General features: G+C 33.3%; 1 protein-coding gene across 1 annotated transcript in view; it reads right to left on the bottom strand.

Moving 5' to 3' along the window:
* LOC129806959 (carbohydrate sulfotransferase 5) overlaps positions 1–19993 on the bottom strand; it is a 32916-nt gene extending 12923 nt beyond the window's left edge. Inside the window, exons 1-2 of the mRNA XM_055855847.1 lie at positions 19655–19993; positions 11861–12642 (exon numbers count right to left, since the gene is read on the bottom strand). Of these exons, the coding sequence (XP_055711822.1) occupies positions 11861–12609 (749 nt within the window). The 5' untranslated portion in view covers positions 12610–12642; positions 19655–19993. The remainder of the gene's footprint in view (positions 1–11860; positions 12643–19654) is intronic.
* Between the last annotated feature and the right edge of the window lie 2531 nt (positions 19994–22524).

The following is a 22524-nucleotide window of genomic DNA, read 5'->3' as shown; positions in this document are numbered from 1 at the left end:
TTCGCTCAGTTTATTCGATTCTTTTCTTTTATAAAAACAGTTAAGCAGCTCAAGACGAAATCTATCCCCTATTATAATTATAATAATAAATGAATAATGATGGCGTAACGTTCAATGGCGGAATAAGGTCCTTTCGCACGCAACATCATTGTAATTGTGTCCCCCATGCCTTGTGAAATCAAGAGTCCAGTAAGCCTACTGGATGCAATTCGAATACATTTACCTCTAGAAAATTCCTGGTGGCTTTAAGGGGATTTGAACCCGGGACTCTTGCATAATAGAGCGAGTTTTCTACAACATGACATGACCCATTGAGTGTCTGTCAGTGATCCAGCCCTTAGCTATAAATTTTTATGGCAAAAACATATGGTGAGTAAAATACGCTTTATTGATCAGTAAAACAACGTTAAATTATCAGAAATATCTTCAAAGTGACTTATTGATAATTTTCCAATCTACAGCATAATTTTCTTCAGCTCAAAAGAAGTAAAGCGACGAAAAATAGAAACGTGTGAATAAAGAAACTACGCTCAATAGAACCATATCCGCACTTCCACTAACTTCTTGTTTTCTTTCATTCGAAATGAAGTTTTGCACGGAATTTTTTTTATGTTTTCGCAAAAAAAATTTAAGCTGTGAATGAACTTAACTTCGATTGTGTTTAAAATATAAAGCAATGATAAAAAAAATCAAATTATCTATTTTATGATATTTGGAAAAAGCAATTAAATTTCCAGAGATATTTATATTTCGATAAAAATATTTTTGGTCAATAAATTAAAAAAATTGACAAGAAAAACGGTCAAATTGGTCAGTAAAAAATTAAAATTGTTCATAATGGCTCCGGCACACCGTTTAGATCAGGAAAATGTCATGCAGTCAAAATTCGAATACCTTTCTTTTTAACACGCTTTGCGTATGTCTGTCTCATTCTTTCGCACTCCAAATTCGATTGAACTAAATTAAATTTGTTATGATGATTAAAAAAAGCAGATTTCGAAGGAATAAGCAAGACGATGCAAAACGTGCGAGAAAGAAAGGGATGTGAATTTTGATTTCATGAAATATTCCTGATCTAAAATGTGTGCAAAAATTGCATACTTTTGCAAAAGTTTCTATTTATTAAAGATAGAGAGCAAAAAAATAGAAGCAATAAGTGACGGTGTAATGATGATGATGACATCGATTTTTATAGCACAATGAATGTGTCTTTGCTTTTATTATTTTAACTACTCGAACTCTACAAAGAGAAAGGGGTTATAGTCCCATGATCTTTTCATTCCTCAAAATTTTCACCTTCTGCCCCTGGGAGACCACTTTTCCCAACATATCTTCGCGTTCAGACGATTTCTGAGAAGATGCGTCACGTTGTTTTTCCGCTTGTGCGTCTGTCCGTTCGGCCATTACTACACCTAGACCCCAAACGGTTAGAGATAGAGACTTGGGACCTTCGGGGAACCCTCCATAAGTCGACCCTGGCACCATTATCATGTCCCTCATTTTCCCACCACCCCACAAAATTGATCACAAATTGATCAAAAACTCAGCTTACACTTCTCAGAACAAGAATATATTTAGACAGAAATATAGTATGTTAATTTATCCCTTTTTACAAGAACCAGAGTCTTCTTCACAAGGAACACAACAATTTTAACATAATATCGTGTAACGGTCACGAATACACAAAAAAATCCATATGCATCTGCATGTGAAAGTAAGAAATTGGCTTCAACTTTGAAAGCCACTCGCCAGGGACTAGTCTTTCGAACACTGAGAAAAAAAAGGGTGCGATTAACTTTTTTTCCTCGTAACTTTAACATTAGGTGTAATTTTGTAATTTGTCAGTTTAAACTTTCGAACTTTTAAGGGTTTTTTACGTAGGTTCTCTCAACCTTCACTGTGAGAGAAATCCGAAAAAGTTAAAATAACAGTCCGGAAATGTTAATTTTATCTTGTAGTATTGATCCAAAATCGGTGTAAATATTAGCCTTCTTAGGTATATTAGGGGTTAAAGGTACCCTTTTTCATGTTAATTTTACCCTTAATAAGGTGTAAAATTAACATTAAAAAATGTTGATATATTTTTACACATAAAAAGTGTTAAAGTTCTGAGGAAAAAATGTTAATCGCACCTTTTTTTTTCTCAGTGTTCGATTTGGTACAGAAAAAACTTTAATCGGAAAGAACTATCAAATCGGGAAAGTTATTACTGAAGGAGAAGATTTTATCTTCATACAAAAAAATACGTTGAATCATGCCTAATAATGGTTTTTCAAGGTCAACGGTTAAAAAGGCTCTAAAGACCGTATTTTCCATCCGAATGATATCATATTTGACCTCATTGGAAAGGTCTTGGAATTTCTAACCAACTTGAACTGATTCCAACTTCCAATCGGTTCATAACCGATAAGTATTTTTTATAGGAAGTTAAAATTATAGTACTTGCTTTTACGATGCTTTATGAATCGTTCTAAATCGATTGAGAACCGGTAAAAATTTAATTGATACGAGCACTTCGCAAAACCTGAGACGCTTTGCCACCCTTTTTTAGTCCTACAATCTTTTTGACCTTCTTGCTAAATTCCCATGATTTATTTAAAATATTGATCCTAAAATCAATGCTGCGGTAAAATTTTCTAATTTTCCATAGCAAGAAAAAAAATTATGCATTCACTTAATAACCCCTGAGTCATCCTTTCTCTAATATTGATTTTCAATATAAAAATATTGATTTTAAATGTCGAGGTTAGTTGAAATAAAAATTTTAGTTCTCTTCATGAGTGGCAGCACAATTATTATTCGAACTGTAGGTGAAATGAGATACAATTGCTACATTTTATAACCATTGTATTGCACCTAATGTGATATAATTTTCACAAATTGCATTTAGCACTTCACGCTACTGCTTTGAAATGCAAAAAAAAAAAGAATTGTCAACCGTTAATTTTACGATATAGTATAAATGGAAACATGTGTTAAATTATTTACTTGTATTTCCTACTTCTCTTTACAATTTTTTTTATGGCTTTCGCACACCTTTTTGGATCAGGAAAATTTCATGAAGTCGAAATTGGAATCCTTTTTATTCTCACGTATTTTGCACTTGACTATCTCATTCTTTCGCATACCAAATTCGATTGAGCTTAATTAAATTTGGAGTGATGTTGAAAAGAAGAAGAAGAGTGCGAAGGAATGAGATAGACATATGCAAAACATGTGAAAAAGAAAAGGATTGGAATTTAGACTTCATGAAATTTTCCTGATCTAAAAGGTGTGCCGGAGCCATTAATAAAAATTTTCATTACTAAAAAAATATCACAAAGCACTATCCGTGATTTTTTAATACTTTTTTCAATAAACAATTTAAAAAAAAACTCTATCATATTAAAATTCTGTAGGAAAATCAACCATCAGTGTGAAAAAATGGTGGAAAATGCATTATTCAGGCCATGCTTAAATACTTTTTGGGACATTTCACTGCATAATAAAATTTTCTCCGGGTCAATGAAAATCACCTTAATTGCGTATTCAACTGGTGTAAGCACCAGAAATATCGATTTTTCAATTTTAACACCAACTGAGATGGCACCAGAAGCTCTATTTTAGCTGAATTTTTTCGGTGAATTTGCATGCAGAATGAATTGTTGTGTTCCGTTTATTTGGAGAAAGGTAAACTCTTCCTCCGTGAAAGGAAAGGAATGGAGTTTATTTTTGGGAAAATTCAACAACATTTCTAGGACTGAAATACCATTTCATTTAGCCTGAAGGCTTTTTTGAATTATTTAGAGTTTAATTTTCTGAAAGAATACTTGAGGATTGCAGGAAGTTTTCTTTAATATTTGTACATTTATTAAACATAAATTCTTGTTGAGTACAAAACAATAGGAAACTGTTTACGGGAATATTGCACATGGTCTTATCATTTATTTGCACATTATTTCATTGTTTATGTAATGGCAAAAAAACTAATTAATTTACATAGATATCTAGTAAAGTTGTCAGGTGAACATTCCTCCCTGATAAAACAATTAACTTAGGAGCTATTTAAGGTAGTCTTCTCAACTAATTGCCTATAATAAATTTCTCCCGTAGAGCTAGAGACAATTACAAGTCTTTTCCTCCCGTGTCGTCCATTTTTTTTTCTAATTTACCAAGAACAAAAAAAAGAAAAAAAAGAAAATTCGCACGCAAATTGTTTCCATGCACAAAGCAATAAGTATTCCTCTCTAACTATGCCAAAAGAATCACGATTCAATAGGAAAGAACGGGTTCTTCATAAACACTTCATGTGCTACATTTTAAAGCAACATTCTCTCTTTAATTTCGCATTTTATTTTTCTCAACTCAATTCTCTCTCTCTTCCTCCTTTTCCTCTTTCTGCAAATCTCCGTAAGTATTCCACTGAGATATTGCTGCAATTATTAACACTCTAAAATTATGAATAAGTGCAAAAAATTGCACTTTCCATCGCAGTTTGTATAGCTCAGCACAATTCAACAATTACAATCTCAAACCCCAAAAAAAAAGAATTATCACAATTCACATTTCAACAACCATAAAGTACGATTAAATTTATCAAATTTGCACAAAAAAAAACTCATTTCCTCAAGATAAAAACCAATTGAAGCATTTAAATTCCCCCATTACTTTTTTTGTTACAATACTGTTAACATCAAAGAAACGGTATAAACATAAAAATAGTAACATTTTGAGTTTTAGCATGGTAGTTTTAAATGTGCAATGCTCAATTTGCCGTAAATATTTACACAAGAAATTGCCCTGAAAATGCAACTGCGTGTAAGACTCGTAAAGTTTTCTTTGAGGACAAGCGACAGAGAAATTGCAGCAATTTCTTCATCAGAGTTGATTGGTTTGTATAGATTAAAGTTTAGCAATAGCTATTAACCTATTTATTGTAAAATTGCCCAAGCAATTCTGAAGTGACTACGTACATATTCTAAATTGACTAAGATAAATTAATATAATCAGGGAAAATTTTTGCAAAAAAATGAGGTTATGTATTTTACTGTTGTATATAACCTCACATTTTGGTGAATGTAGATCAGCTACAAGGTTAGAAATAAACTTAGGAAGCATCGGAATTTGATACTCTTCTTATAAATTAAGAAAATAAATAAAAGAAAAATAAATAGATTAAAATAATTTAAAATTAAAAAAAAAAACAGAAAAAATTGAATAGTAAAATAGAGAAAGGATCTAAATGCCACTAGGGCGATTGCAACTCCGGAACTTTTAGCCTATACAGGCATTCCATAAAGTTATTTATTCAATGTAAAATTAATCGAATTCAAGGTTAAAGTTCCTAACGTTATGTATTTCTAAATATTGACTGGGTACACAACGTGCCTTCTTAATACTAGGGCTAGCCCTCTGTGTGGAAGGTGGAGGGCGTAATATCTCTATGCAGAGTACGAACATGGCTTCGAATGATATAAATCATTCTTCAGACAGTCAGTTGATCCTGAGCTGCGTTGAAAAGTAGACCCTTAACAAGAGTATCGTTGGGCCTTTAAGGTGTCTATACACTAGAAGCAATTTTCGTCAAAAATGACCTTCTTTTTTTTATTAAAAAAATCTGACGTTTCTGTCTACATGGATAGGTGAAATTTTCTTTAAAAAGGCATTTTTTAAAGAAATTTCTACTAATGTGTAGAGGCCAACCGCCAATTGTACAACTGTGTCCATTTGCAAGACCTCGGGACAAAAAATTAAATGTCCTTTAACTCTAAACATGTTTTTTTTCTACTGCTCGAACTCCACAGAGTCCCTCTATTTTTTTCAATGCTTCAAAATTTCCACCTTGCACCCCCTATGGACCACTTTTCACAACAAATTTTCGTATTTCAAACGATTTCTGAGAAATGATCTTACGTTGTTTGTCCGTCTGTTTCGGGGATCCCCCCTTAGTCAACCCTGGGACCATTAACATGCTCTTCATTTCGTGCGATTTGTTTCATTTGTGAATATGTTTTAGAGATCCCTTAGGTAGACATTTCGTCTATATATGAAAATCCCGTTGAACCATTCCTAATAACGGTTTTTCAAGGTCAAAGGTTGATAAGGCTCCTGACACGTATTAATCTACCGGCTTGCGGGACATTCGGAACCTTTGAATAAGCCAACCCTGGGACCATTAACATACCCCTCATTAACTCCCACCCCATCCCTACTCCACCAAAATCATGTTCTCAACCATTCGAAACGTAGAAAGGTGGAAAAACAGTAAGGTCAATCTGTGTTATTTTTGTCGTTTATAACAGTTCATTATATGAGAGTGTAGTGTATATTGTGGCATTTGTATCCTACTTTTACCAAAATAAAAATATATATTCGATAAAAACGATAATGTCAGCATTAACAGACGGAATGAAGTTGTCGTAAATGCACAGCAACATCAAAACAAGTGATTAGTATACTGAAAACTCTAATTTAAACCTCAGCTGGGAAAACTGAATGCATGTCACTGTGAATTACCGTCGTTGCGGGTGACTTTGCACTCTGCTGTTCGTAAGACTTTCATAAATTCTAGCACTTAATGATGGTCTTCGCCGATCCGGTCTACCATGTCAAAGTATATAGGGATATGTTATGTACCAAGTAAGGTACAATGATCCCCAAAAGGATTCTTGTAGTTTCAGTAATAGTCAATGAAATGCTAATATAGGTATTTTGTCAAAAAATGCCTCCGTGAAAAAGTTATCTGAAGGTGCAATTCCAAAATCGATTTCAGAGTAGTAAATTGCCCAAATCCAATCTAAATTTATCTGGTTAGAATAATCCACTTCGATTTTATTGATTATTTTTATTAAAATTTTTTTTTCCCTATTATCTTCCTAAGAACGCATGATTTATGTTATAAAAATGCATATAATAGTCTTTCTAAAGCTTTATTATAGAAGTATTTGGCTGAAAATTATCCAATTTTGTAGGAACTTAAGATAAAATGACCGAGATCTACAAGATGGTAAGGTCGCCATCTTGATTTGACGTTTCTGTCCGCCATTTTGAATAACTGTCAAAACAAAAATCTCATCCGATTTAGCTGAAATTTTAGTATGTTGTAGCTGATGTCAAGGCCTTTTCAGAACATATATAAAATCCGACCTAGGTCAAGTGATTGCCTGGATATAGAGGCTCCAAGTTCAAAATTTTGACATTTTCATGAATACAGAACTACAGGGAGCTTCTTTTATCAAAACTATCACAAAAAAGACAGAGCTTCCGTTAGGCGATGAGAATCTAACAAACAAACAAAAAGATAAGTAATGTTTTTGTTTATAACAGCGCATTATTTGAGAATTTTAAAAGCTGTTTTCGCAAAGATGAAAAAGGGACAGATAATCCTAACCGGCTTATGTAGGTGAGATTCTTAACGTAAGCTAACTCGGAGTGCATGCAAATTCGATTTGATGCTGAAGTAGGGAGACGCCATTCAGTTATCTTGAATAAAATTCGTGAAATTATACAAATTTTGTATTTAAACCAAAATATCAAGGATTTGGATGAACTGACAGAAAAGTGTTATATGGGTGAAATGTAGACCAGAATGTTCTCTATAATTTTTCCATAGAACATGATCTCATCGATTACTCAGAAGCCAAGATAAGCGAGGTTTTTTGTTTCTTAACTCGTTTTTTATCCATCAGAGTGCCCCAAGTAGTCATTTGTTGAACTTCAACTATATCAAATAATTGTTGTATTCTGTGGGATTTTCCATTTAAAACCCTATTTTAAGTGTCTTGGTGGAGTAGAGGCAGTCAAATTGGCATCTGAGTGATTTCAAAGCGTTATTATGGGAAAAATCAATTTTTTCACACTTAAACGGCAAAATCGGAGTGATAGCGTAGTCTGACCGGAAAATGATGTATGGACGAAATGTAGAGACAAATGTCCTCTACAGTTATGTCGAAGCAATCATCAAAATCGGTTCAGCGACAGTCGAGATAATTGAGGTTATGTGATATTGAAATTCGTTTTTTGACTGTGGCGCCCCTGGTGTTGGTCCCACGAAGTTCAAATGTTCTAGAAAGTTGTAGTATTTGGTGAGATCTTTCGTTTAAGCCCTCATTCATCAAAATCGGTCACATAGAACCGGAGATATGATTTTTTAAATTTTGTGAACTTTGACCCCTCATATCTCCGGTTCTATTGAAACCACAGCGCGCATACGCACCATTTTGGAAACGTCCTAGACTGGACTACAACATACTAAAATTTCATTAACTTGCACAATGCCGTTTTTGAGAAATGTGACTTTGAATTTCGATGAATTTTGACGCTATCACAGCGCCACCTGTAGTGACTTTTTGAACTTCCATCTGAAAGTGCTCATCGAGACGAAACCAAAAAGGTAAAATTTAGGTCGATATGTTAATTAGAACCGGAGATAGAGGCCGGTCAATGTTCAAACTTTGACCCCTTATAGCTCGGGTCAGGGGTTATGGATCGACTTAAGGTTTTTTTTGTTTGATAGGTATAATCAACGGCTACAACATACTAAAATTTCAGCCCGATTGCATAAGGAATTTTTGAGTTATTTAACTTTTAAGATTTAAAAATTTTCTTTTTAATAATAGCGCCCCTAGCGGTGGTTTCATGAACTTGCGATGTTAGAAGAGGAAGTGGCATTTCACGAGAGCTTTCCAAAAAGCCCTCATTTTTTAAATTCTGACATTTAGAACCGGAGTTATGGCCATTTTAAGAAATTTTTTCTGGACCCTTATAGCTCGGGTCAGGGGGGTCGGGGGACCTTAAGTTTGGTATTGATGGAAAGCTCTAAGGCCCAGCTATAACATACTAAAATTTGAGCCCGCTCGATGCCATAGGGCCGGAGCTATTGAGAAAACAAAAAAAGGGGGGTCTTCAAAATGGCGGAAGGAGGGGTGGGGGGTGGGGGGTCAATGCACCATGTTGCAATTTTCATACGATATTTAACCTTTGCCGAAAACCGCAAGTCGATATCTTTTTTAGTTTAGGAGCTATTAAGCTCCAAAGAGCGGCCGGACGGCCGGCCGGCCGGCCGGGAACGTAACTTAGCCCCCCATATATTCGTGATCAGGAAGTGGCGAAACACATTTTGGCCAAGTTTGAGCGCGATCGGAGGACATGAAATTTTGTTAGGATTATAGTAGGTGAGATTGTTAAGAATCTCACCTAATAAAAAATTAATTAAATGCACTTTTCGTTTATTTTTTTTTAATTATGTTAGGGTAAATAAGTATATAAAATTAATGCCTCAACCATTTTTAATGGTTACTGAGGCATTTCGTTAAGTTTTCAAATATTGAAGATTAAAAAATAAAGACCGCCAAAATATGAGTATTACAAAATTTTAAACTTTGAGCCTCTGTATCTAGGTAAATACTTGACGTAGACTGGAACATAGATACATTTTGAAAAGGTCTTGACATCAGCTACAACATACTAAAATTTCAATCCAATCGGACCAGTTTTAGGGTTTGACAGTTATTCAAAATAGCGGAGAGAAACGTCAAATCAAGATGGCGACCACGTCATCTTGTAGATCTCGTGCATCTTACCCTTAGATGTGAAGATCTTCATTGTCGTTTATTATCAGAAATTGTTGATTTTTTAGTATTTATTAAAAAGTGCAAAATCACCCTCACCTTATCCCAAGTGCAAGCCTTTTTTCTTGATTTTTTTTAACATAGTAAAATTTTATAAAATTAATGTTAGTGGCACAAAATCTATTCATTAACAACTGAATACAAATAATTTTACCCATTCACCCCTCTCCCTTCACTTTAACTATCCCCTTTTAGAGGGTAAAGTTGAAAAACAGCGAAAAAACGTGCAATGTCACCCGCAACGACGGTAGTGCAACGGATCGTCACAGTGGAATTCAAGGAAGATTTTTTTTGAAAATACATTATCGGTTAGACCAGTAAATGTGCTAATGCTAACTGCTGTTGCTTTGTATCTGTATTTCGTGCAAACGATACATTACTGCGTAGGTAGTCATTTGCAACAAATGCACATTAGGATGACTCAAAGAGAAAAAAGTCTTTTGTAACTAATCTCAGGGTGTTCTACATGAAGAAACAAGAATTTTTTTCTCCGACAACCATATGATCGGACGCTGTTTAGAGGTAGCTCGACGACCCTCTTTGTAGTGTAAAATCAGAAAATTGTAGTGGGTCGTTGAGCCGCTTCTAAGCAGCGTCCGATCACATGGTCGTCGCAGAAAAACTTTCTTGTTTCATCATGTAGAGCACCCTTTTTTTTCTTTTAGTTGATTAATGTTATCGCTAAACCTGGTACATCGGCTTCTATGTTAAAAGAAACAACAGAAGTGGAAGACTTGAATGATTTTCCACATTTTTATTAAGAATAAAAATATGTTGCGTTTCTTAATCGCTTTTTTTTTTAATTTCTTGACACGTTCATTAAACCTAAACGGGGCATAGCTCATCCAGTTACTTGGAGAAGACATAGTAACACAGGAATATAAAAAAATTTCTAAACATTTTTTTTTACACATTACTGTCCTTAAATGCTTCTTTATCGATTTTTATTTGTGTTGGTTTCTGTATCGATCTGTATCGACTGTATCGATATCAGTCGTGAAAGGAACCATTACCGAGAAAAAATCGATTATATAGAAGCAGTTGAGAAGAAGCCATAAAAAGAAATGTTCTGTACAAAGATATTCTCTTTTCATTTTTCAATGGAATATCACCATCTCACATTTCTATCAAGATCAGGACAACTTTAAAAAAAGAATTTAGCCATTTAAATTTTCTGCGAATTTGTGGAAAGAGGTACGTAAACAGCAAAGCATGGATACTCTAATAGTATTATCATTGATTATCTAACAGAATACTAAGTTCAAATACACCAATGACCTTTGATTACCCCTTCTAACAGATTTTCAAGGTCAAATTTTATACATTTGCATTTCTTAACAGATTCTGACAACTTTGGTTTAAGGAAAAGTGTCTTCTAAACCTGGGCAAGTCCGAATCTGTATAATTCATTTTATTTTTATTTCAACTAAAACTCATTTTTATTACCTATTTGTTCAAATTAATGTTGAGAAAACATTTCCCATTAGGAAGATCCTAACGATCCCATGATTTCATGCTTTTTGCAAGAAGTTTTTCATTTAATCAGTATTTTTTTAAGTTTTTGAATTTTCGTTCATTCATTTTTTTAGGTTTAAATTTGCGATTTACTCCATTAATTTATCTTAACTTTCTTGAATATATCAAGAATGATATAATCTCAATTTAAAAATAATCCAAAAATACTAAATGAATAATGACGGAGGATATTATTTAATAGGAAGTCCTCAAGAAATTATTTTGCAATTTAAATTAATTTTAAACAGGAGCTAGATCTGAAAAATATGACCAGTTTTAGTGTAATTTTTTTCCTGCTTTCGTACACATATCACGAGATATCTCCAAAACTACGTAGATTGCCAATTTAGGGTTTTCGGTTGCCTTTTTATTATTAAATTGGCTTTTATTCTGTGTTAGTATTTTTTACTAATTCATTGTACAATGACAGAAAACAGCTAATAAACTCAAAAGTTTTTTCGGCGCGCTAGAAACATATGGGAAACATAGGAAATGTCATGCCCTTGATTTTAAACATATCGATAAAAAAACACTAAGATCATTTAAAAAATTTCAGCGTTTCCGCTTATTTTCATTTTATTTAAAAAAAAATAGTTTAATGTTTATTATCTGTATTTGTGGAATTGGAAATTTACGATCTTTATCTTAAATCTAGAATTTAGAAAAATTATTCAACTCTGTATCTGATATACTAAAATAGAACATGCAAGAGGGACGAATAAAATGGAAAATCTCACCTGGGGTCTTCGAGCAATTGGCCAGCAATGGCGAGACGCAGCCGGACGACTTTCATGCTCTGCAGCGGAAAGAGTCGACAGAGAGGCGTGAGGAAATCCGGTCGCCAGCAGAAGTTGGGATACAGCAGACATAGTCGCCAGAGGCGCGTATTATGCTTAAATAAATACGAATGAGACTGCCCGTACTCCAGATAATCCCTCATGCCATCTCCACTGTAATTGCAGTGGAGCAATTGCTTGAGATTGGCCACAGCTTGCGATGCTAATGGCTCCCCGCGTATCTGGATTATGTCAAAATTGAGCAGAGGCTCATAGTGATAGTAATTTCCCGGCATGGCATTGAGAATGGCTCCCAGGAAGGTCGATCCTGATCTCCAGGTCGTGATTACCACACTTCGAATGGGTTCACCTCCCGTTTCTGGCGTCAGATCGGACAATTGACTGGCTGACTGACCAAATCGACCAGATGGATAGTCAAAGAGCATCATCTCATCGAGAATTCGTTCTCGTTGATTTACAATGACATCCTGAATGCGAATACTGGCATTTTGTGTGGTAGAAATACCCCCAGAGGCTCCCATGTGATCTCCTCCACCCAACGACGAACCCTCCCGGTGATGATGGGAGAGCTGACGCGGCCGGTAAAAGTCCACGGGGTAACTGGTATTTCGTTGACTGGCAAACAGCAGCAAGAAGATGCAGATGCCACTGATCGTGACCAGACCGAGCAAATTCACTCGCCGTGACATTTTGCGCACACGTCCACATTCACTGAAATTCAACTGGTAAATATTGCCCCATCAGACAGCTAAATACTTAGTTTGCAAGTCTTTTTCATATTTCTTTCTGTAACTATTCTATTGCTCTAGCATCTTTTATTTTTTCATTTATTATCGTCAGAAAATAATAAACAATTTAACGATAAATATTCACATTGATTGGTGTTTTAGAATAGGTCAACAATATAATTCTTTTCTCCTAATTAGTATTTAGCTTTGAACTGTGTGGTCTTTTAACACCTCTCTGTAGCACTAATGATAGAAATTAATAAATAATATATGCCACCATAGAAAGTCTATAATTGATTGTTCTTGTTCCATGAATATTTGTCAATGAATGTGCCACAAAAATTTAATTTCGTAATTAAAGATCACTGAAATTATCTTGAATCACATTAATCGATTAACTTCAGCAATTAGTTAAGGTGGTTAAGTAAAGAAAGTACAATGTTCGAGAACTGTAAAGATTATCTATACAGTATGTATGAAGTAATAGCTATAAGTATCATTAGTAATACTTTTTACTATAGCATGCTTTTAAGACATTATTTATATTATACTCCCTCTGTCCCGAAATAAGTCGTACATTCTTTCATATAAAATGTAGGGGAAGTTTTTGAACCTTCGTATTAAAAAAGGAGTCCAAGATTTAAGATTTTTTACTGAATGCCACACAAACCGAATCAATTATATCACTTTATCAAAAAAATCTCTTACTTATTGGGTTTATAATTCTCCCTCACAAAACTCCTGGAAGTCCTTGGATTTTCCTCTACAGGAAAATAAAAATGTAGCGACATTTTTTTCGAAGGTGCCCTGGTTAACTCAGCTTCGTACCACTTTTTTCCACCTCTGTATGCCTCATTTTCCCCGAAAGCATTATACCGGACACAAAAATTTGGGCATCACTACTTAGATGAAACTTTCATCTACTTGTTTCCACCATTTGTAGGAGGTATCACGCATTAAGAATCAATTTTAAGCTATTTTTCTGACACATGTTTTTGACACTCGGAAAACCATTTTTTCCCTGCATTCTGACAGTCAGTTAAGAGCTTGGTTAGGTATGATTCTCTCATAATCACATCTATTGTAATCCTCGGATTTTCTCTAACACCTCCAATGGGTCTTACAGAACATATTTCGGACGTAACTGATTTCAAAAATGACCAGCCACCAATTTAAAGTGAAATATGGGAAGTTCCACTTTAAAACAAGGAGAATTGAATGAGAAATACTCAAAATACATCGAAGTGGCAATTAAAGAATCACATTTACCATAAGCAATCTATTTTCATCACTGCACAAATCAGAAAGTAGTAATCACAACTATTGTAATCCTTGTTATTTCTCTAACAACTCGAATCTGTCTTACGGAACATTTTTGGAAGATCAGTGATTTTTAGAATCACCAATGATTAATTTAACCCATTCCTTACCATGGTATTATACATCATACGCAAATTGAGTGTTTTTTGATGATTTTTTTTCTGGGCATTTTTTATCCGAATTGCTGTCGAGAATGGATTTTTAGTAACGTTAGTTATTCAATTACTTAAGAAAAATAGTCCGACAGAGATGAAAATAGATTTTGTTATTGTTTTCTTGCTTCGCAGAGGGTCATGCAAAATTTTTGCTCAAAATGGCGGACGGAAAATGCGACATCCCGTCGAATTTGTTAAAATTGGCCTCTTTCTTCTTTCTTGATTTGAATTCTAGTTCCCAATTGGTGTTCTTGGATAGTCACTCTATCTAAAGCAATAGAGTTTGTAATGAATTAATGCACAGAATTTAAATTCAGTGACCGTTAAGACGTGTGTTTGACAGAGGCTCCCCGCGCCCCTATATGAGATAAAATTTTTTTCTTTTCAAAAAATTCATCTACTAGTCTGTAGGAAACTAATCCCAAAATATGAACATTCTATCTCAAGTATTTCTGGTACATTGACTGAATGGGTTAGAGTAAAATGTGAAAAATTCCGCTTGAAAACAAAGCAAATTGGATGAAAAATTCTCAAAACGCATCGCATGGGCAATGAAAGAATCACACCTACCATAAGCAGATTTAGGCTTAATGTTTGATTTGACAGAAGTGAAATAAAAACATCTGATGAAGTCTCATTTTGATGGGGAAGTGCATGTTTTCCTTCGAGATTTTAGTGAAAATTGAAGCAAAAGATCTTCACGGTGAATATTAACCCTAATAAACCCTCTATAATGTGGAATATTGTTTCTTTTTGAAAAGACACTTTAAGTGTAAAAAAAGCATAAAATTTTACACATCAGAATTACGATTTTAGGCCAATTTTTTATTTTTGCCTTTTGGACCCAGGAAAAAAGGCCTATGCTTCCAAGTTTTTCAGGAAATGTGAAATGTAGGACTAGCTTTTATATTATATGTCCATGGATGAAATTCATTTAGTAACTTGAAAAAAAATCAACTTTTACGAAGCTGCAACATTACGAAGGTGCAAAACCTTCCCCTAAATTGTAAAATTACTATCATATTTGTACTACGATACTAGCATAATGTTAGTTGTTTGTGTAATGAAATTTGTGTATGGGAAAATTTGTGTGACAATTGTCAAAATTTCATTGTTTATGACTCTGGCACACCTTTTAGATCAGGAAAATTTAATAAAGTTGAAATTCGGATCCCTTTCTTTCTCGCATGTTTTGCATATGCCTATCTCTAGGAATAAATCATCTAGAAAACAGGAAAGTTAATCCTCATCAGACAAGACCGTCTCAAGATGGTCATTAGAAAATTCACATTTACTGCGACTACCTACAAAGTTTTTATTTTTATTTATTTTTTGGTGACACTCTTAACAATCTCATCTATTTATAATCATCACAAAATTTCATGCCCCCGATCGGTCCCAAACTTTGCCAAAATGTGTTTGGTCACCTCACATAAACAGAGATTTAAAAAACAATTTCCGGTGATAAACATTCCACTTGATATGAAAATAAATTATCAAGATTGTAAACTTTTCAATCTTATCGGAGAGCTTTGTAAATGTAATTAATCTTGAACTCAATAAAGATATACTCAACAGAGTTGTGTAGCAAATATTAAAAAGGACAATTTAGGTTCAGTTGCATTATCACCGAATTTGCATTTTACCAAAAAAATTAGGTTTACAAATTTTGTACAAGTATAATCGCTTTTTAAGAGCTATTTCGGAATTTTGAGAATGTTATGAAATCAAACATTTCTAACTCTTTTTTTGTCAAATATTTTACATATGCTTGTTTTATTCTTTCCTACTCAAATTTAAATTCATTTATTTTGTTACCTCTAAAAGATGAAGAGTGCAAAGGAGTGGGATAGAAACTAGAAACACGCAATACTTTTAAGATGGAAAAGGATTGAAATTTTGATTTAATGAAATTTTCCTGATTATATTATTAAAAATAAAATTTTATTTTTCTACTAAATATTTTGAATTTTATTGATAAATTTGGAGTAAAAATTAAAATTATTAAAATTAAAATTCATTTTTTTTTTCAGAAAAATTTATGCTGTTAGGTAAAAAATTATAATGACCAGCGCACGATAACTTTTGTTTGTAAACATGTTTTCAAAATTTCCTATGAGAGAGAGCGAGATGACTAGATCTAGATCTCACTCACTCTCATTGAAATGTCAAAAACATGTTTACTAAACAAAAGTTATTGTTTGTTGGGCATAAAACATCAAAAAATATATAATTATTAAGTAATTTGTTTATTTTTATTTATTAAACATAAATTTATTAATATTTTCATGATTCCATTCACTGAATTTTCTATCTAAAAACTGTACTATAGAGCTAAAGGTTAAGTATATTAAGCAAAAACAAATTAGAACTGTAATAGCAGTGAAATCATCATTCCTTTTTTAACAGAGAACATGGAGAAGATAAAAAGATTGTTTTCTTTCCTCGTATTACCTTCATTCTGATATAAGTCGTAATTTTTTACTGACAAACTCAAATTTTCTTTTCAAATTATGTTATTCTTATTTTTTTAAGTGGGAATTCAATAGGAAGCCTATATGATTCTTATAGGGATAACGCTGTTCAATGAGTTGAATTCAGTTATCCTTATTTCCTTTATTCGATTAAATGTTAAACAATTTGACAGTAGAATCTTTGGGGAAAATGTGACAAGCAAAAAATTTAAAAAAAAACGCACCTTTGTCAAATGAAGGGAAAGTGGGGCAGAAGTCTTTTGAATTGGGGCACCTTTGAATTAGTTCAACTTTGAAATTGGTCTTTTTTGCCTATTTTTAAAATGGAATGGAGCCTTACCATAATGCAATAAAGCTTCGCAATTAGTTTGTTAAGCTTAATTATATCATAATACGGCTCAGTTTAATTTAAAAATAGTAGAAAAGTCTAAATTCAAAGTTGCCCCAATTTAAATGTGACCCACTTCCCCCTAATGAAAACTTAGTTTCAAATTTTCACTATATATACCCCTCATTCACCTTTTTAAACTTCAATGTTTTAAGAACTTAATGCATGAAATATTGAATATAAATATGGAAGTTTTAAATTCTATTTTATTTTTCTAGATTTATAGATTTATCAATTTTAACTCAATTTTTTTTTCAAGAATCTATGGAATTGTAACTATTTTTTTCTTTAAATAATTTAACACTTTAAAACCTGAGTCAAAAAATCACATAAAATACCAAACTGGCATAAAATGCCAGTGCAGATATGTTCAATAAAAAAGCAATTTTTCAATCCGTAAGACTACTACGGCAGTTTTAGAAGTCATAAATTCATTTTTCAATAAATATTTTCCCATTTTCTTGTAATTTTCATATGCATTTTTTGAAAATTGACAAAAAATGCCAAAGTGAATTTTTACAGATTTTCGTAGAGAAAAACCACTTTCCTTTGTACTTCCTTTTTCCTAGCAATTTTGCAATAATTTTAGGACTCATATCAATATATTTTCCTGTAAAATTTTCAAATTCTCATATATAGTTTGCGTTTTTTTTAAGAAAATTTTATGTCAAATTCCAATAGGAATTCGAAAAAGAAAAACAAGTCGTTAAGTGAATTTTCATCTTATTTTTCTCTACAGTACTATTTTACAACAATTCTAGGTTTTATATTATTTAATTTTTATTCATTATTTTAACATTTTCATGTTTTTTTGCGATTTTTTTCGAATCTCGTGACACAACTCAAAAAATGTTAACATTTTTTAGGTTATGTAGTATAAGCCATTCAAATGTCCATTTCTGATGGCAACTCCATATAAAAAAGTTGGCATTTCACGCCAATCTGTTATTCTACGCCCATTTTTTGGTTTTCTCCATATTTTTTTAAATTATAGAAAAGCTATCAACTATTTTTTTCATTAAACGAAAGCTAATTAAATTCTCTATACATTCGTGTTATCACTTTAGCGTAATATTGAATAGAATTCCTACTATGAAGCTCTAAACTTAAAATTGGAGTAAATGCCACTTTGGGTCTTAAAGTGTTAATCCATTGAATACAAAGCCGTTATAAGGTTTCTTCGAAGTTTTTCAAAAATGTTTAAAAATGTGATCACATCAAAGTGGGATGAAGAGAAGCGGAAAGGAAGTGAAGGTCATAATAATGATCCTTTTGGGTAGATTTATGAGGGGTCCTCGAAGACTGGAAGTTCATATCTCTATCCGTTTGGCCTCTAAATGGGTAACAAGTTTATGAACGAACAGATAAAAAGAATATTTAAAAAAGATTGATAATTTATGGGTACTGTATCGATGCATTACCGATTGTTACCGATGCAGCCGGATTGGAAATTTCAAAACCTTTGCAAAAAATCCGAATTTAAACAATTCAGTTACATTATAGGCCTCCTAAAGTGACTAAACTTTGACCATCAAAAAATCACAATGGCGATTTTTATTCGGTCAAAGAAACAAACGTCAGGAGATAATATTTTTTATTGGGTGTCACTAAAGACCCGAAGCTAATATCTCTTATCGTTTAGGCTCCAATTTTGTGACTAGTTAAACAAAAAGCGGTTTTATGATTGCTCTTCCCTTCGAGAGAGATGAAAATGGTCTTTGGAAAAGTTGTAGAGCGGTAAATTTCCTATAAGTCCTATAAGATCATGCTTATAAGAAATCCACCAGATCTTCTGGGAGACCATGGAGGCCATGGAGCAATAAAATGTCCGTTTTATCGTATTTTACCCCAGAGGTGCCTTGCTCAAAATTTCTCTATCTGACGACTACATCAAAATAAGTTAACATCTGAACAATTTCTGCTTATTAACTGAATTAAAAATAATAAAAATTACAGTAAAATCGCTTTTCTTTGGGAGGAAAGTACCGTCTTTGAATGCATCAACCTTGTAATCTTGCTCCGGGCATTCTTTTGCAGAAATATTAACAAAAGCCTCGCATCACGCTCGTCAAGCAAATGTTTAAAAGAAAAAAATAATCGAAAATGTCCCGTTATATCTCTTAAAATTCCTCAAATCTTGTTCTGAGGTGGGTTCTTCACGAAAGATTGAACCTTGCGAGGGTCGCCCACCTTCACAGAGATTTTCTTGCACACCTTATCTCTGGATTTTTACCACATTCTCGCGAAATCATAACAATGTTGCCCATGTTGTGGCTTCTGCGGGGGCCTTTGGGTGGTAAATGACACGGTGACAGCAGTGTACCATAGCAAAAAGTGGTCATTTGAGGAGGGAATGTTGAATTAGCGTGAGACTGGCGTGAATCAAGGTGAAAGACGAGCTGAATTCCGTCAAGTGTGGTTTCGAGTCTCGCATTTCAAGCTTTTTTATCACACATTACCAATGCCTTTTTCTTTGAGATTTTGCACTGAAATCTTTTAAATTACTAACCAGAGAGGTGCTAAAGATTGTGTTCTTATCTTTTACATAAGAAAATCTACAGGATTTGGCAAAGGAATTGATGAAAAATTGATTTTCCCGAAGGATTGTTTTGCACACTGGACCATGTGAACTACAACTGAACAGACCAAATTTTCCCAGTTTTTCTTACCTCTATCACCTTGCAGGCATTTGTTGTCCTCTATTAACTATTTAGTACATCTCAATACTTAATTTAATGACTTTTTCATGCTGTTTACTGAGTATTTATATCCGTAAATACTGCTTTTCCTGGTTCCTGGTACTCCGCCCTTTTTGTTTTCTTTTTCACCCACATTCACCAGAAATTCACTAGCACTTTTCCTCACTACACAGCGGTATGCTACACTGAATCCATGAGATTGTCCCCTACGCACTTTTAAATCATTTTTCTGTGGAAATTTATGGATTATTTGCCTAAGAAAACACAAAACACTTGTGCTCGTGGTGACATTTTCCGTGGAAGTGAGAGAAGGCGATTCCGACAGTCTGATTTTCTTTTAAATTCTACTAGAGGCGCTGCCGTCAATTAGCGGACTAAGCAGAGGTGTTTGAAAATAGAGTCTTCAACGGAAAACTTTCTCTTATTTTATTTTCTTTATTAAAAAAATGATATTGGATTTTTATTCGATGAAGAATCAAAAATATAGAGAAATTTATAAAATACGAGTAAATTCTAGTACACATTTCAAAACATTTCAATTCAAATTGTTTAATTTTATTTGATGATGGTTATTTTGCGTGCTGCTCGTGAGGTGGCAGTAATATCAGGACGAATGTTCTTGGAAATTTAAAAGGTAACTGCTGGGCTATATTGAAGATTTATGAAGATTAGAAAAATTATTCCAATTTCAATGTTGGAAAATTATTCAATTGAAATCAAGTTTCCATAGTACACGAGTCTGTTGATTGTGTTTTTTTTTTAAAGAAAATTTTATTAACATTTCTTCTGGTCAAGAGGAACATTTTCTTCAAGAATTGAAGAGAATGGAGTCTGGTGATAAAGACCATGGTAACTGAGTATAAAAATATTTTCCATCGGGAGTGAAAAGCTGGAATGTATAAGAAGCAGTTATTGGTGAGTACCTCTTGATTTTTTACTGCTAGAATTTCACAGAAGGAGCAATAATCCCTCGAGTTCTCGATTCCTCGACTACTTACCTTACTTCCTAAGGAGTCGTATTTTGGTAGAATTTTAGAAATTTGAAGTTTCAAGTATTTTGGCCTCACGCAGTTTGTCCGTCTAAGATCGCCAGGTCTAGAGACTAAACCTTTATAGAGATAGATTTGAGACCTTCGGGAGACCGCCCTCCCCACCCCCCTATAAATCGACCTAATGATCGTTAATATGATCCACACCTCCGTTTTCCCTCCAAAACCATGTTTTTTTTGGGGTTTCCCGAAAACGCGTTATACGACTTTTTTCAGTTTTGGATATGTTTTAGAGATTATGCAGGCGGACATTTCGTTCTTACACGAAAATACCGTTGAATCATTCCTAATAATGATTTTTCATAGTCAAAGGTTACAAAAGACTCTAGGAGATCTATTTCCCAACCATTCCCAATCGAATGGCATCATATTTGGGTTCTTTGGAAAGGTCTTTGAATTTTTGATAAGTTTGAATTGGTTTCAACGGGGTTTGAACTGGTAATGATCCGATTTATAACGAATAACTATAATTTTTATCCTTAAATCAATTTTATTACTCCTAAGCTATTTTGCCCAATGTTGCGAACTAATTTTCCAGGTAAAAAAAATATTTAAGTCACGAGTTTGAGCAATTCGCAAAGAAAAAAGAGAATTATCCATTTTTAAATGGATCATTACACTATTACAGAAATGATCATTTGCTTGATATTTGATAACGACTTATCAATAGGCATGAGAGTGAAGTTATTTGGAAAGGTATCGAATTTTTGGAGTATAAGGATTGCCCAATCAACGAAAATTAGTAGCATGCAAACTCATTTAATAAGAAAAAGCCAGTGATACTAACGAGTAAGCATGTAGAGTAGAAGCTTATGGAAGCTGTGATTTTTTTATTGTAAATTCAGTTTGAAATTTTAAAGGACGAATCACATCAAAATAAAATTTTAATTTTACAGCTTCAGTTACTTTTATTCAATGCAGTTTCAATTTTCAATAATTTCGTGTTTCAAATTGAGATTATAAACCTTTTTAGATAACTTGTGAAATTCCAATTTAATTTTACTTATGTTTTATGCTTTATGTTTAATATTTTATTTTGAATGTATTAACAAAAGATCTCTTTCAAAAGATGTTAGTAAGACTATAACCGAAGACACTATAGCACTTTTAAATAAATATAAACTTTGTAATCGCAGTAAATATGATTTTTGTGAAGACCGTCTTGAGACGGTCTTACCTGATACAGGGTTAATGCTTTTTGCAAAATCTTATGAAACAAAATATTAGCCGATTTTGAAACCGAAAAATAGCGTACTGGTAAGAAAAAACTATAAACAAACCTAAAACAAATAATTTTTCCCTATATTTTCATTCTCCTTGCATTTAAAAAAAAATCCTTGAATATCCTTGAAATTCATGAAAAGGATTGCGTGGGATGATTTTTCTCCTTCACCAAAACATTCTCAAGATGTATCGTTATCAAGATTTTATTAATCAAATTTTAAGATCTAAAAACACCAACACCTTAAAATAAGAACATTTGATCCTGGACATCCTGGATTTATTTCATTAAAATTTCCTTGCGATATCTCTACTTTTTCGTAACTGTGATCTTCAGTGACTCTGCTCTTTTTACTGCTCGAACACAAAGAGAGAACAGTTAAATAATCCACTTTTTTAGGTGTGATTCCTTCTAATCCAAATTGTGACACGGCTAGGCTAAACCGTAAGAAATATCGACTTTCGGTCTTCGACGATCCCCTCATAAGTCAACATTATCTAGGACAGTCTTTTTTCTCCACCCTCTCCTTCCCATAAAACTATGTTTTTTTGGTTTATTACGAAAACGGC

The sequence above is a fragment of the Phlebotomus papatasi genome, chromosome 3 (genome assembly GCF_024763615.1).
Source record: "Phlebotomus papatasi isolate M1 chromosome 3, Ppap_2.1, whole genome shotgun sequence".
NCBI classification, from domain to species: domain Eukaryota; kingdom Metazoa; phylum Arthropoda; class Insecta; order Diptera; family Psychodidae; genus Phlebotomus; species Phlebotomus papatasi.
The sequence above is the reverse complement of the archived record's forward strand: the minus strand, read 5'-3'. Positions and strand labels throughout refer to the sequence as shown.